The sequence below is a fragment of the Mustela nivalis genome (assembly GCF_964662115.1).
Source record: "Mustela nivalis genome assembly, chromosome: 10".
Classification (NCBI taxonomy): domain Eukaryota; kingdom Metazoa; phylum Chordata; class Mammalia; order Carnivora; family Mustelidae; genus Mustela; species Mustela nivalis.
The window spans coordinates 8,509,981-8,525,549 of NC_139029.1; the positions used below are offsets into that span (position 1 = coordinate 8,509,981).

General features: G+C 46.1%; 1 protein-coding gene across 1 annotated transcript; it reads left to right on the forward strand.

The window, feature by feature from the left end:
* Positions 1 to 1,733: 1,733 nt before the first annotated feature.
* CFAP107 (cilia and flagella associated protein 107) lies at positions 1,734 to 13,715 on the forward strand. The gene is made up of 4 exons (XM_082685255.1): positions 1,734 to 2,082; positions 8,739 to 8,852; positions 12,036 to 12,213; positions 13,314 to 13,715. Exons 1-4 carry the CDS (start codon positions 1,969 to 1,971, stop codon positions 13,493 to 13,495), a joined length of 588 nt encoding a protein of 195 aa, XP_082541381.1. The 5' UTR covers positions 1,734 to 1,968; the 3' UTR covers positions 13,496 to 13,715.
* Positions 13,716 to 15,569: the final 1,854 nt, after the last annotated feature.

The following is a 15,569-nucleotide window of genomic DNA, read 5'->3' on the forward strand; positions in this document are numbered from 1 at the left end:
CTGTCTCTCTCTCTCTCTCTCTCAAATAAACACATAAAATCTTAAAAAAAATATTAACTATATTTAGGAAAAGAAACCAGACTCAAATGAATACATGCTATACAGTTCCATTTATACCAACTCCACAAACAGGCAAGGCTAAGCATTAGCTATAGGAATGCATCCTTTGGCGCTCAGCATATTTAAAAAAATAAAAAGCCAAGGAAGTGACAGATATAGAAGTCAGATTGGAAAGGGCGGTGAGTGTGTGACCCTGGGCTGCTGGGTCTGTTCTGTTTCTTGACCTCCGTGCTGTTTTGTGGGGGTGTGCTCTACTGTAATTCATTTATCTGTACATTTATTTATTTATCTTAAAAGCTTTTATTTATTTATTTAACAGAGAGAGAGGTCACAAGTAGGCAGAGAGGCAGGTGCGGCGGGGGGTGAAATCAGGATCCCTGCTGAGCAGAGAGCCAGATTCGAGGCTCGATCCCAGGACCCTGGGATCATGACCTGAGCTGAAGGCAGAGGCTTAACCCACTGAGCCCTCCAGGTGCCCCTGTACATTTATTTTTAATGTATTTGTTCATATTGTGTTATTTTATAATTAAAAGTTTTAAAAAATGGAATGATACAGAACGCATGCCCCCCCCCTACTTAGATCAGAAGGACATCCCTTCTTCTCAGCTCTAGCCTGTCCAGGCTGTTGTCCCTACCAAATAGAGGTTTGCCATGCCCCGTGGTGTGTCTTCAGGTCTTCTCTCCATCACATGGTTAGTTTCAAGGGGGAACAAATAATTTCTTGGGGTTCCTCTTCTTTTGTTTAAAGGCTGTTGGAAAATACGTTCTCTGAATTACCTACTTGAAGCTGGATGTTTTCATTTGTGGCAAGTGAGACTACAGGGTTCTGCTTCTTTAAGTCAACCGTAGCGGAGGCACCGTTCTCTGTTAGCATTTTTTTTAAACAGCCACAAAGTATTTCATTATGTGGATGTGCCATAATTTATTGAATCTTCCCTCCCTTGATAGAGAGGTAGTTTCTAATTTTTTTTTTTTGTTTTGTCTTGTGAACAAAGAAAATAATGGCCTTTTTCCCATTGGACCTCAGTGGGGTCCCTCTGTGGGGACGGGGTCCTGGTCTAGTTACATTCTGCACACTACACCCACAGCTCAGTGCTCAAGATGTAGCATTTGCTCAATAAAATGATTGGGGAGGGGTGAATGAAGACCAACTGAAAAAACCACATGGTATCAGTTTGAACACAAAGATAGGATTTTTTGTGGAAACCCCTTGGGCAAAGGGGCAGACAAGCACTAACTGGAGCCCAGGGGTCTAGGCCAAAATCAGAGTGGATTCAAATCCCAGCTCTCCCACGTGGACAACATATACAGCCACTTAATCTCTCCTTGCTTCACTGTTCTCATCTATAAAATGGGTGTAACAGTGGTCTCTGTTTCAAAGGGCTGCTGTGAGAATTACATGAGTGACTACATGCAAATATCTCTGCATGGGCCTAGCCCATCAGCACTAGAGTAATAGAATTAGTCCTAGAATGTAATCATCTCAACTCACCCTTGTTAAATAACCCTAACGATGATGCCTCTCACAGGACGACAACACGAAAATAAGGTCCTTCTGGCCCTGCATTTGTGGTGGTTATTGTTGGTTTGATTTGCTTCTGTGGGGTCGGTTTGGCTCCTGAAGAATCAGCTTCCCCCTTAAGGAGACTATTTATATGCAGAGCCTATCACCATGGAGACAGTCAACAGTAGGGAATCCAAGATCACAGCACCTCTCCCTGGAGGCTGAAAGTAGTCCCTCGGGCCTGTTTATTTTGTGAAATTGGCAGGGTGTCATCATCTGTACCCACTCAGAAGGGTAGCTGGGAAGATGAAAAAGATACCCTGAACTCAGCAACTACATAACATCTCCCCAAGCCCGAGACCTGGAACTGTGTCAAGTCCAAAGCCTCGGGGCGAACACTTACCATGCAGTTTTTGACTGCAGTAAGTCCACAGTCATTCTCTACCCCGAGCTGGAAGGTCGAGACCAAGTACTCAACCCGAGTGCTCACTGGAAACTGGGTGGAAGAGAGGAGGAAGGTAAGCAAGGGGAGAAACTGGACCGAGGGCTCCGGGGAAGACCTGGCAGGCAGAGGAAGGATACGAGGTCGTTATTATTTCCAAATTAAGGGTCATAGGTGGTTACATCTTAAGAATGTGACATTAGGATCTCTGTGCTCTTCATAGGGGAGTTACATTCAAGCCATCATCAAGATCCCTATTGTATCTTGAAAATGTCGTAACAGCGGTGTCAGTATAGTTAAGCCTCCCAGCATTATTTACAGTGGAGTGTTTCTAGGTATCTGGTGTTCCCTGTACCTAATTCCCCTGAACCTTGATTTGAAGAACACAGGCTCTCCCTGGTCTGGCCCTTCCCAGAGTGTGGTACATGCCAAGGCAGGCTTGTCACTGCTTGCACTGATGTCCAGGGATGAGCTGTGGGCTCTCTGACACCTGTTTCACAATCTTGCCCTGCCTGTGCATTTCAGTGTTTACTTTCCCAGTGTACTTTAAAGGCCAACACAAAAATACTTGGCCTCAATCGGCCTACTTGAAATTGGGTATCTGTATTTGTGGTGGCAGTGAAGACTGAGCCACTTAAATTTCTGCAGAGACCAGGAGATACCCTCATGTCTTCTTGGGAAGTGGACAAGGAAAAGAGAACAAGATACAATTAGCAGCTTTGGTGTTAGTGTGGGGAAGGTTGTTGGTGACGTCTGAGAACTGGAAAAGGCTGTTTTCAGGGAGAACATTTGCATTCATCACCCCTCCGGCTAGATGTGGCCTGTGGCCATTGTTAGTTCTCATTGCACTTGGCCTTATTTGGGGGCAGATGTGTTTAACAGAAGGTTCAAGGGCAAGGAGAACTGGTTGAGCAATCCGTCTAGGCTCCTGTGGGCGCAATAGTACCCAAGGATACTATGGGCTGGTCCTACACCTGGAAGAGATTGCATAAAGAGAACAGAGTTGGAGTGATATAAAAAACATGGCAGACTAAGAAGATCTAGCTCCTTACTCTCTCAAAGAAACACTGAAGAAACAACTATAACCTATCCAGAATAATTACAGAAGAGCTCTGAAAAGCAGTCAAAGGTCCATAGCAAATGCCCAATTTAGAAAGTCACATTCAAGATGATAGGAAATGTCATCATATTTTACCTTGCTCTTTTCTCATTTTCTCCTTAGAACAGTAGGGTAGAGTGTAAGAGAAACAGTGGCTCAGTTCCTAGTTCCTTCCCTTGAACCCAGAGAGAGTGGAGCAACATTTTAATCTGTCTGGAGGCTGCTTGAGGGATTGGTACCCCTGCTTTGCTTAACTCAGAGCTCAGATAGGGAAAACATGTCATAGTTCATCTTTCAGGCTAAGAAAACTGTTGAAAGCAAGGGTAGTTACAGCAGGTGAAAGCTGCTAGGGGACTACAAACCTGTGAAAGTCTGAGGCCAGGGATTACAGGTGGAGCAATGCAACAGAATATAAAAGGCCTTGAGAAGAACCAGGGGAGACACTCTTTGGGAAATTCAGGATTTTATTTTTAATTTAATTTTTTTTTTTTTTTTTGGTGTTCCAAGATTCATTGTTTATGCACCATACCCAGTGTGTGGATTTTAAAGTAGCTGTGTATATAAACCAAATAAAAAAATCAATGCACACAAACACACATACACACATACACAGGTTCAGGCAAGATGAATGTTCAGAAAACTCCTAAGAACTCAATACTTCATTCATCCTGGAACACACCCTGTTAGTGGCAGTCTTCCCTTAAATGGACTGGACAAAAACCTTAGAACAACCACCTTAAATATGCATAAAGAGCTAAAAGAAAACATGAACAAAGAACTAAAGGAAATCAGGAAAATAATATTTGAACAAAATAAATATCAATAAAAATAGAAATTACAAAAAAATCAAACAGAAATTATGAAGCAGAAAAATATATTAACTTTATTGAAAAAAATCATTAGAAGTATCTGAAAGTGGACTTGAAAAAGCAAAGAAAGAATCAGAGAACTTAAGGAGAAATCATTCAAAATTCCTCAAAAAAACCATCTTGAGTCTGAGGAGACAAAATAAAAAGTAAAGAAATGAGATCAGAGTCTAGGGACTTATGGGCCACCATCATGCAGACCAGTATACACATTATGGGAGAAAGAAGGGAAAGGGGCAGAAACAATATTTGAAGAAACAATGGCTGAAAACTTCCTAAATTTGAAGATAAGACATGTATCTACAAATCCATGAATCTCAGTGAACTCCAAAAAGAAACATCCAAAACACCCACACAAAGACATAGTATACTCAACCTGTTAAAAGTCAAAGATAAAGGGGCGCCTGGGTGGCTCAGTGGGTTAAGCCTCTGCCTTCGGCTCAGGTCATGATCTCAGGGTCCTGGGATCGAGCCCCGCATCGGGCTCTCTGCTCAGCAGGGAGCCTGCTTCCTCCTCTCTGCCTACTTGTGATCTCTCTCTCTGTCAAATAAATAAATAAAATATTTAAAAAAAAAGTCAAAGATAAAAGAATTTAAAAGCAACAAAATCAAAATGATACATCACGTACAAAGTAACATTTATAACATTATCAGTAGACTTCTCAGCAGAAACCTGCAGGCCAAAAAGAGATGGGGTGATGTATTTAAAGTGTTAAAAAAATAAAGCAAAACAAACAAAAAAATTCATAACATTTATCCACTGAGAATAAGATAGCTAGCAAAACCATCCTTCAAAAATGAAGGAGAAATTAAAGCATTGCCAGGTAAATAAAAACTGAAGCAGTTCATGACCACTAGGCCTACCCTACAAGAAATGGAGCAATATTAGACAGTAACTCAAAGCCATATGAAATGAAGACCTCTGGTAAAGAGAAACACATGGACACATATGAAAACCACGGTTATTGTAATTTTAGTTTGTAACTCCCCTATATTTATAGGATTTAAAATAAAAATAATTATAAATACATAAATATAAAAATAATTATAAATCTATGTTAATGGGTACAAAATGTATCAAGATGAAGTTTATGGCATCAGTAACACAAAATGCGAGGTGGCAGAGCTGTAGTGAAGCAGAGTTTTTATGTATGAGCTCGGTCAAGTTGGTGTCCATTTAAAATAGGTTGTTAAAAAGATCATTATAACTTTAGAATGGTATACACAACCCATGATAACTACAAAGAAAATATCTCTAGGATATACGCAAAAGGAAATGAGTAGGAAATAAAGACATGTCACTGAAAATGATCAACTAAACACACACAAAAGAAGTAATGGAAGAAAACAAATAACAAAATGGCAAAAGTAAGCCCTCCACTGACAGTAATTATTTTAAATGTAAATCAATTAAACTTTCAATCAAAAGACATAGATTGGCAAAATGGGGGGGGTACTCAAAACCTAGGATGCAACTATGTGCCACCTCTGAGACGGTCTTTAGATCTAAGGGCATAGGGCATGCATGGTTGAAAAGGAAAGGACAGAAGAAGTTATCCATCCAAATAGCAATCAAAAGAGAGTGGGTTGGGTATACCGATATCATTAAAAAAAAATAGACTCTAAGTCAAAAATTGGTATAATAGCCAAAGAAGGACAATGTATATTGAAGAAAGGATCATGAAGAAATAGAAAATCTGAATAGATTTATAATGAGAAAGAAACAAACGTATCTCCAAAATACAAGTCCATGACTAGATGGTATTATTGGTGAATTCTACTTAGTGTTTGATTACCATGGCATAACAAAGGCCATATATGAAAAGCCACAGCTAACATCATACTCAATGGTAAAAGACCAAAAAAACTTCTCCTCTAAGATCAGGACTAAGACAAGGATGTCTGTTTTGCCAGTTCTATTCAATATAGTATTAAAAGTTTAAGCCAGAGCAATTAGGCAAGAAAAAGAAGTAAAATGCATAGAAATTGGAAAGGAAGAAGTAAAATTATCTCTGTTTGCAGGTGACAGGATCTTCTATGTACCAAAGCTTAGAGACCACATAACAAACAAAACAAAAAACCCAGAAAAAATTCTGTCAAAACCGATAAATGAATTCAGCAAAGTAGCAAGATACAAAAATCAACATACAAAAATCAGTTGCATTTCTATACACTAACAATGAATGATCTAAAAGGGGGACCAGGGGCACCTGGGTGGCTCAGTGGGTTAAAGCCTCTGCCTTCGGCTCAGGTCATGATCCCAGGGTCCTGGGATTGAGCCCTGTGTCGGGCTCTCTGCTTGGCAGGAGACCTGCTTCTGCCTCTCTCTCTGCCTGCTTGTGATCTCTGTCTGTCAAATAAATAAATAAAATTAAAAAAAAAGGGGGGACTAAAGAAAATTCTATTTATAAGAACACACACACACACACACACACACACACACACAAATACTTAGGAACAAACTTAACCACAGAGGCAAAAGATTTACATAATGAAAACTATAAAATATTGTCAAAAGAAATAAAACACAATGTTAATAGATGGAAAGAAAGCCAATGTTCATGGACTGGAAGACACAATCTCATTAAGATGTCAACACTACCTAAAACCAGCAATAGCATCAGTGTAATCTTTATGATTTTTTTTTTTGCAGAAATTAAAAAATCCACCCTAAAATTCATTTGAAATCTCAAGAAACTGAATAGCCAAATTAATATATTTTTTTTAAGATTTTATTCATTTATTTGACAGACAGAGATCACAAGAAGGCAGAGAGGCAGGCAGAGAGAGAGGAGGAAGCAGGCTCCCTGCTGAGCAGAGAACTCGATGCAGGGCTCAATCCCAGGACCCTGGGATCATGACCTGAGCTGAAGGCAGAGGCTTTAACCCACTGAGCCACCCAGGCGCCCCACCAAATTAATCTTGAAAAGAAAACAAGTACAAAGTTGGAGGACTCACATGCTCTGATTTCAAAAATTACTACAAAGCTACAGTAACCAAATACTGGGATACTGACATAAAGGTAGACGTATGAACAGATGGGATTAAAGAAAAAGAACTCAAAAGTAAGTCCTCACATGTCTTCATGTCAAATGACTTCAAAAGGACTGTCAAGATCATTCAATGGTGAAAGGACAATCTTTTCTACAAAAACTGCATATCTAAATGTGAAAGAATGAATGTGGACCCTTACACTAGATATAAAAATTAATTCAAAATGGGTCAAAAAACCTAGATGTAAGATGTAAAACTCTTAGAAGAAAACATAGGAGAAAAGCTTCATGACATTGAGTTTGCAATAATTTTTGTGTGTAGGACACCGAAGTCATAGATAACAAAAGAAAAAATAGATAAATTGGACTTTCATCAAAATTGAAGACTTTTTATGCATTGAAGAACACTATCAACAGAGTGAAAGGCTAACTCCTGGAATGAGAGAAAATGTTTGCAAATCTTATCTATGATAAAGGCTTAATATCCAAATATACAAAGAACACCTACAACTCAACAACAAACCACAATTAAAAATGGGGGGAAAATTGAATAGATATTCCTCCAAGTTATGCAGATGGCTAATAAGCACATGAAAAGATGCCTAACATCACTAGTCATAAGGGAAAAGCAAATCAAAATCACAAGATACCACTTCACACCCATTAGGAAGACCATGATAAAAAAAAAAAGAAGAAAGAAAGAAAGAAAGAAAGAAAGAAAGAAAGAAAGAAAGAAAGAAAGAAAGAAAGAAAGAAAGAAAAGGAAGTAACCGGTGTTGGTGAGAATATGGAGAAACTGGAATGCTTAGTGGGAATGCATAATAGTGCAGCTGCTTGTAGACAGTATAACTACTACTAAATGCTAATACTAAAAACATTAAACATAGAAGGGCCATATGACCCAGCAATTCCATTTCTGGGTTTATACCCAAAAGAACTGAAAGCAGGATTTTGAAAAGAGATATCCCTACATTCATATTCATAGCAGCGTTATTCACAGTAGCCAAAAGGTAGAATGGATAAGCCAAATGTAGGGTATGTATGCAATGAAATGCTACTCAGCCTTCAAATGGAAGAAAATTCTTACACATACTACAATGTAGATGAACCTCGAAGACAAGCTAAGTGAAAGAAGCCAGGCGTGGAAAGACAAACACTGTATGAGTCCACTTGTATGAAGTACCTAGAAGAGTCTGGGCAGAGGGAGGGAGGGAGCTGTTTAATCGGTTCAGAGTTTTAGTTTGGGAAGAGGAAGAAGTTCTGGGGACAGGTGATGACTGATGGTTGCACAACCATATGAGTGTACTTAATGCTCCCGGACTGTCTAAGCAAAAATGGTCAAAAAGGTAAATTTTGTTATGTATATTTTTCCACAATAAATTTTTAAAAAAATGAACCAGGAAACACAATATAATGGGAGGGGGGAAGAGTGGAACTGGGAAGAGGTAAAAACAAAGAAGAGAAAGAGAAGAAAGAGGCCAGCAGGAAGGGAGAACAGGGAGAGAGAAGATGAGGGAGCAGGTTCAGACCATGAGAAGTGGTCCCGGGACACAAGAACTTTTCCTGAGGCATACGGTGCCAAGTGCCTGAGCATGGTCCTTTCTAAGCTCTGGAGGGAAGGGGCAAGGGTAAGCCTGCCTCACGCAGGACGCCTTGGGCTCCAAGGTTAGCCTTTCTCTGCCCAGCTTTCCCTAGCCCAGGAGGGACGGGGATGCTGCGGGGATGTGAGAAGATCTATCAGAGATGTTATCTTGACTGTTTCATCTTGTTCCAGTTCACCAAAGCCACTGAGAAAACACCTCAGTGCATTTACAGAAAAGAATATGTCCCTTTCCCGGACCACAGACCAGACCAGATCTCCAGGTGGTCCGGCAAGAGGAGAATTGAGGTAAGAGGGAGCGGCGGCCCCACACTCAGGCTGGGCTCTCCCGCCAGCACTCGGGAGTCCCCACCTGCCAGCTTCTTCGAAGCTCAATTCCCCCTCGGGGGACACAGGAGTGATCTCTTGAGCTCCTTCCCCAACCTCAGGGCCTGCAGATGGCATCCGCCTTTATTTACAACCTGCCAAGTCTCCAGCTGGTAGCATTCTCCCTGCCCTGTATCCCAGCGCTCTTCTGGACCGTTTCCCAGTTCCTCCACACTTTCCTAACAGGTGTAGGTAAAGGGCGTGGGAAACAAACAAACCAACGAACAAGGTAAATACTGAGTTTAGGGGCACGTCATGAGAAATCACATAGGGTCCTCCAAAAGCGAGGAGCGGGGATGCTTGGATGACAGGATTTTAATGATCTATCCCCCAGCTTTCTGTTCTTTTGTATAAAAAGTCAGGGGTCGTTCTGCCCTCTCTCGCTCATTGAGTGCTGGTGCGTGCCCTTGTGCTGCAGTTCCTTGGAGAAGGAACCAGGGCACTACGACCTCAGGGCATGTCCCCTACTCTGACCCCACCTCCCAACCCCATACCTGCCTAAACTCAGGGCGGGGGCATGGAGTGAGGGGTGGGCATGGCTAGCACGGGAGCATTTTGGAGCTGGAAGGAACCCGAGAGATTGTTCAGCTCAGCACCCTCATTTTCAGATAAAAGGTGCCCGGGGTGTGGTGAAGGTCTTGTCAGAGATAGCATAGCTGGTTGGTAAGGGACTAAGCAGGTGGCTGATCTGCAAATCAAGCAAGAAGTATCCTCGCGTCCCTCTTCACTGTCTGCCAGAGTGGACTCTCTGTTGCCTGCATTTGGGGTCACGTCCGTATAAACAGCACCACGTTCTCAGCTCCGTCCTGGCGTGCCTGGGTTGCGCTGATATCCCCGGAGCACGCTGGCATCCGCAGACTGTGCTGGGGCTCTGGGGCTGCTGATCTTTACCATGAGTGTGCGCCGAAGACCCAAGTGCGTGCTCATAGAAGCAAGTCGAAGTAAGAACCTGTGATCTGGGGCTCCTTTTCCTCAGTCGTCCATATAGAAGAGGTACTTAGCCTAGTTCTTGATACACATCCATGCCCTCTCTTAAAGACTTTTGGACTCACGACGAACCCTGATGAGGAGATAACCACACACACGCACTTCTTTGGAATCTGTTTAAGCGGCACCTGGGTGGCTCAGTCGCTTAAGCATCGGACTCTTGATTTTTGGCTCAGATCCTGATCTCAAGGCCATGAGAGCGAGCCCTACGCTGGGCTTTCCGTGGTTGGCGGAGCGTCTGCTTGGGAATCCTCTCTCTTCCTCTGCCTCTCCCCCTGCTCTCTCACCCTCAAAAATAATAAATAAATAAGTCTTTATATAATCTGATTAAAATTAAGAAGCCCCCTGCCAACATACACACAGAATAGACCCAAGCAATCAGATAACATATCTCCAAGGACTCTGTTCAGATCTCCTGCTTGTGGGCGTGGACCTAGGACAGAGCTCGGCGGCTGCACAGCTCTTTCAGCCCATCGGCTCTTCTCGGGCTTCATCCTGCTCTTTCTCCGCGGACAGCCAGCTCCCATCCCCACATCACTCCGCCTCCTCCTCAGGCAAAGGCGCATCTGCTCTTTCAATCAACTATGTATGGATTGATGGGGTTAGCCTCCGCCACGGAGGTCCCCCTTCCTGTGCTTTGCCACTAGGCAGGTCTATTAATCACAATTTTTATGTTCTGTGTTTTAGATGGTTTGACATCTTAGGGGCTGTGCTAACCCTGGACAGACTACCCTCCCAGGACAGGCTAGTTCCTTAGGACAGTAAGCAGCTTGCCTGCAAGCACGCCTTTGGGATACAAACCAACCAACCCAGATCCCATACTCGAACTGTCTCTTTGACATAATGCTCCCATGCCAAGCCGATATCCCTTTGCCTTAAATCACTCCAGGGCCAGACTCCAATAACCGGAAGCACTTCTTTAGCCCAGAGCCGGCTGAAATCATTTGAACTCTGCATCCCTAAACTTCTCAAACTTGCTAACCCTGCCTCACCTGTTCCTTCCCTTTGAAACTACCTGGGGGTCCTGGGCCATGCTCTCTCCTTCTGTGACCCTGGGGCACCCCTACGTGATCCTGGGTGGTGGTGCCCCCTCCTCTCGGGAAGAAAGTAATGAACTTTCCAAATAATTTCTTTCCGAGGCACTTGTCTCTCTGTCACCTGACCATCCCTGATCAAAACAAAGATCCCAGGTGTATCATCAAGACAGTTGGGCCATGCCCCAAACCAAGAACAGCAAGAAAATCTCTTTCTCCTTTCCCTGCTGTGATACATCCTCATTGCTTTCCTGGGAACCCCTCCAGCTTGCTTTCCCTGGCATTGGAAATGTACTCCGGGCACCTGGTGAGGCAGACCTTGGGATCCCCTGTGTCTGTGCCCGTTCCCCGTCTCCCTGCAGCATTGTGATCTGACTTATTTATTACGTGCAGCCGGCATTTCCAGACCAGAGCAGACACAGATCTCCCTGACTGCTCCAGACAAGAGGACAGACATGGAAAGCCACATTATCCTCCCCTGTAAATCAGTCCAGTCCCCCCAAGATCTCCTTCCAGGGCCGAGAGGATTTTCTGGGGAAAGGCACTGATGCAGGCAAAGGTCTCAGAATCAGGAGGACATGGCTTTCTTCTCCTTGTAAATAACTCCCACCAAAGAAATCCCTCCCCGCACTTCCAGCTGAGGGAGCCGTAAATCCTCAGCGGGAGAAGGGAATTTATGGGGCGTTCTCTGACTCTTCCCATAGGAACTGATTGAAATAGAAGGTGCGTATGTCAGGCCTGGTATTCAACGTCTTTCCCTGGCCATGGAAATAGGCGCTTGGATAGGGGAGCCTAGAGACACACCGGAGGATGTAATTTCAGATCACAAGGGCAGCTGTGAGAGGGCTCTGCAGCTTCCTATTTGGCTCGGTGTCCTGCCTTTCATTTTAATGTGTCCCCATAGCCCATTCTCGGGATGAATTGAGTGAACATACACAGGGGGGGTCCTCAGAGGTGGCAGCCCCCAGGGCTCAGGCAGCAGCACTCGCCACCAGTGCCGCACACCTCCCTTGCAGCAGCGTCTGCCTTGCTCCGATCGGTTAACATACCCGACCCCCCCCCCCCGCCGTGTCTGTCCCTCCAGGGCCTCCCGTACAAACACCTGATCACGCACCACCAGGAGCCCCCCCACCGCCATCTGATCAGCACCTACGACGACCACTACAACCGGCACAGTTACAACCCGGGCCTGCCGCCACGTCGCTCCTGGAGTGGACACAAGCTGCTGTGGCTCCCAGAGAAATCAGACTTCCCCCTTCTTGGTATTCGTATAATTCGGGATTCCGCCCCGTGCCGAAAGACTCACCCAGAGAGGGTTAGAATGACACGAGAGGGGGCAAACCCTATTGACCCTCGGGGCTGCTTCTTGCCACGGAGGTGATGCTGGCTGTGGGGTGGCGCCTTCCCCTGCGCACCGCGGTGGCCTCGGTTTACCAGGAGCGCGGGCGGCAGGATTAAGAACACTGAACTCAGATCCATCATCTTTGCAGAGACAGTGACGGCCAGGTGCCCTGCCCTGACTTAGCACCTGGGGGACACAGGAGTGACAGATGGGGAGGAATCCCTGCCCCTGGGGAGTGTCATCCCAGATGGTCCGGGATCAGACACTGTTCATGGATGACTTAAAGTCTGGCAAAAAAGATCATTCTGGACTGGGGTATGTGTCACGAGGGGAAGGTACCCAGTAAGGGCCACAAAGTGAGGCAGTTACCTGTGACTCTCCTCTGGGTGGAAGGAGAAGGGATGGTCTTTCTGGAAGAGAGAGCTGAGTTGATAGGAATTTCGGGGGGAGAGAATCCCAGAAGAGGAAATAGTGAGTGGAGACACTCCACAGCAGGAAGACCGCTTCAGGGCTCCAAGGCCACCACAAGGAGTGTGGGTTTTGTCCTTCCAACAGCAAGAGAACTTTGAGGGCATTTTGTAAGAGAGCGCCTTGACCTGATGGACATTTCAGGCTACCCTCATTCTTTGCACGCAACTTTTTGTACTCCTACACTTCGATGCCAAGGGACCTGGGTCCGATGGTGAGGTGCCTGTCACTCCTCATGACTTCTGCAAGGGTTTCTCCCTGGGATGAGTCTTACAAGACTGTACTGCTCCCTTCCCTGCTAGGGTAGGACAGTCCCCCAGGAGCTGGCAGGTTCACCGTCCACCACTCGTGGGGCTGCGTTTTCCAAGGCCTACGTACCAGCTCCTGTTCCTCCTGAGTACGCTGACAGCGGGCCCCACCCTGAGCCAACACTCCTGCAAGCCCTTCTTCCCTCCGGAGCTCTGCAGCCCCGAAAAGCCTCCAGGGCCTCATACCACACATCCCCCTGGCCGGTCCATGGCCCGTTCACCCAGACGCAGCTTTCTCTTGCAGCTCCCCCTACGAACTACGGACTCTATGAGCAGCTGCGGTGGAGATGGCTGGCACCCAAGGCTGCCCCGAGAGAGAGCATTTACACCTCGTCCTACCCCAGACCACCACGGCATGCTTTGTCCCGGCGCGAGCATGCCATCCCTGTCCCTCCCCCTCGTCTGCACCCTGTCCCGCGCTTCTGAGAGCGGCCACTCCACGGGCAATGTGAGCAGAGCCCACCGGAGACCCGCTGTGCAGTTGGACCTGTCAGGCAGCAGGCGGCGGCAGACACACTCCGAGTTTTCGATCTGGCCCCGCCAAGGGTCCCCTAGACTCATGGTCTGTGTTTCACAGATCCCTCCCCTCCTCCAAACCCTCAGGCTCCTTTCTTTTCCATCTCACAATTAAAGCTCTTTGACACAATGGAGTGCCATGTATACGAAGAATCCTTCAGAGGAGCAAAAGACCCTCTCCCTCATTTCCCATGAGGGGAAACTGAGGCCCAGAGAGGTGACATGTTCCAGGAAGGAGGGTCTGGTCCATACAGAAGGAGATCTGAACATGAGACCACTGCAGAACCCCACGGAGTAGTATGATGTGGTTATGGGAGGGCACCTCGCAGGAGCTGGCCTTCGGGGAGGGGTCCAGCACGTCATTGCCTCCCCAGGGGCGCGCTGAACCCAGGGCTCCGAGGAAGCGAGACACACAGCATCTCCCTCCCACCTCCGAGCTCTCAAATCCTTTTCCGGGTTTGAGGATGGGGAATTTTTCAGCAAGTGTTTCAGAAGGAGGATGGACCCCCGGACAGAAGATCCGGGGCCGTGTCCTGGCTCAGGGACTGGGTGCGATATCGTCGTTGCCCAGGATGGAGTCCCCCGAGGCACGTTCTGCCACCTGACATGGCGTCCAACCTCTGGAGAAGCACGATGGCCCGTGTCTTCCCAGAATGGGCTTCTCTGCCTTCTGCCTCCACCCTGCCTGGCTGCGTTCATTACTGGAGGTGGGACGCTAGGTGTATTATCCTTGGCTGGACGAACGAATGAGCCATTGTCTCTTCTAGGGCTCCTCTCTGAACCCACGCTGTCCCCCACTCACCATGACCCAGTCCTGTTCCCCACTCTGGGTCCCATCTAGCTGCTTTCCTACACCCCTGCCCCAAGGTGGACCTCTGTCCAGACCCCAACCCATCTGGATGCCCAAAGACCCTTATTCTTCCCAGAACTCAGCCACTCCCACTTCCGAGTCAGAGACAAGTGAGCCCTGCCCTCCCCCTAGCCGCAATCCTCCTGCTAGCGTCGGAAAGGAGGTCACCCTCTGTAGCTCCATCCTTTAGAACGTGGCTGTCCACCAGGGCAGGGAAATAGTACAATTCTGACGCCCTGCCAGCCCATCTCACATCTACCACTACCAATGGGTGTTTTTTCTGCTTTGGAGAAAAAGAAATGACTAGAAGTATTTTTCCATGAATCTTTTCCTTGACATTTTTGGCACCTGCTCTAGCAAATAATCAAGGTGGGGGGGGGGGAGGAAGGGGAAACCTGATCTAATATTTATTTTGGGTTAAACAGGCAGTTCAACAAAAGCCAGGATCTAGGTGTAAATGAGATTATCTCATTGACTGTCTTTACCACCCTCCATGGTAGGTACCCCCAGGCAGGAATTATAAATGTCATTTCTATTTACAGAAACGGGAATAAAGTGCAGACACAATGAAGATTAACCAGCAGGACCAAGATTGCACAGGGAGTGAATCCTAGAGCTGGGATTTGAACCTAGGTGGGCTGGTCACAGAGCAGGCATGCTTAGCTCTTGTGTGAAACTGTCTTTTCAAAGAAATGAAAGCCTTGAGACCAGCTGATTGCATCAGTCTGCTGTGCGCTTGGCTCAGGGACACATGTGTGTAGTTGGCTGTGATTCTGGTCCAGAAATAATGTGACTCAAAGCAGAGGAAGACTGGCTTTGGGCCGTCCCTTTCAAGGACATTGGCTCAGGGACACATGTGTGTAGTTGGCTGTGATTCTGGTCCAGAAATAATGTGACTCAAAGCAGAGGAAGACTGGCTTTGGGCCGTCCCTTTCAAGGACACCTGCTGACTCCAGGCCTCCTCTAGGTCAACCTCCGCACACTCTAGAGCCATCGCTCATTCTTCCAAAAGTCTGTTCACTGACCCTGTCTTCCCTACCACACTCCAATTTCCCTGAAGTTCGAGCTGGGCACCCACGAGGCGCTGAGTCATGTTTGCAGGAAGAGTGGTGGGCAGGAAAAGAAAGGGGGATC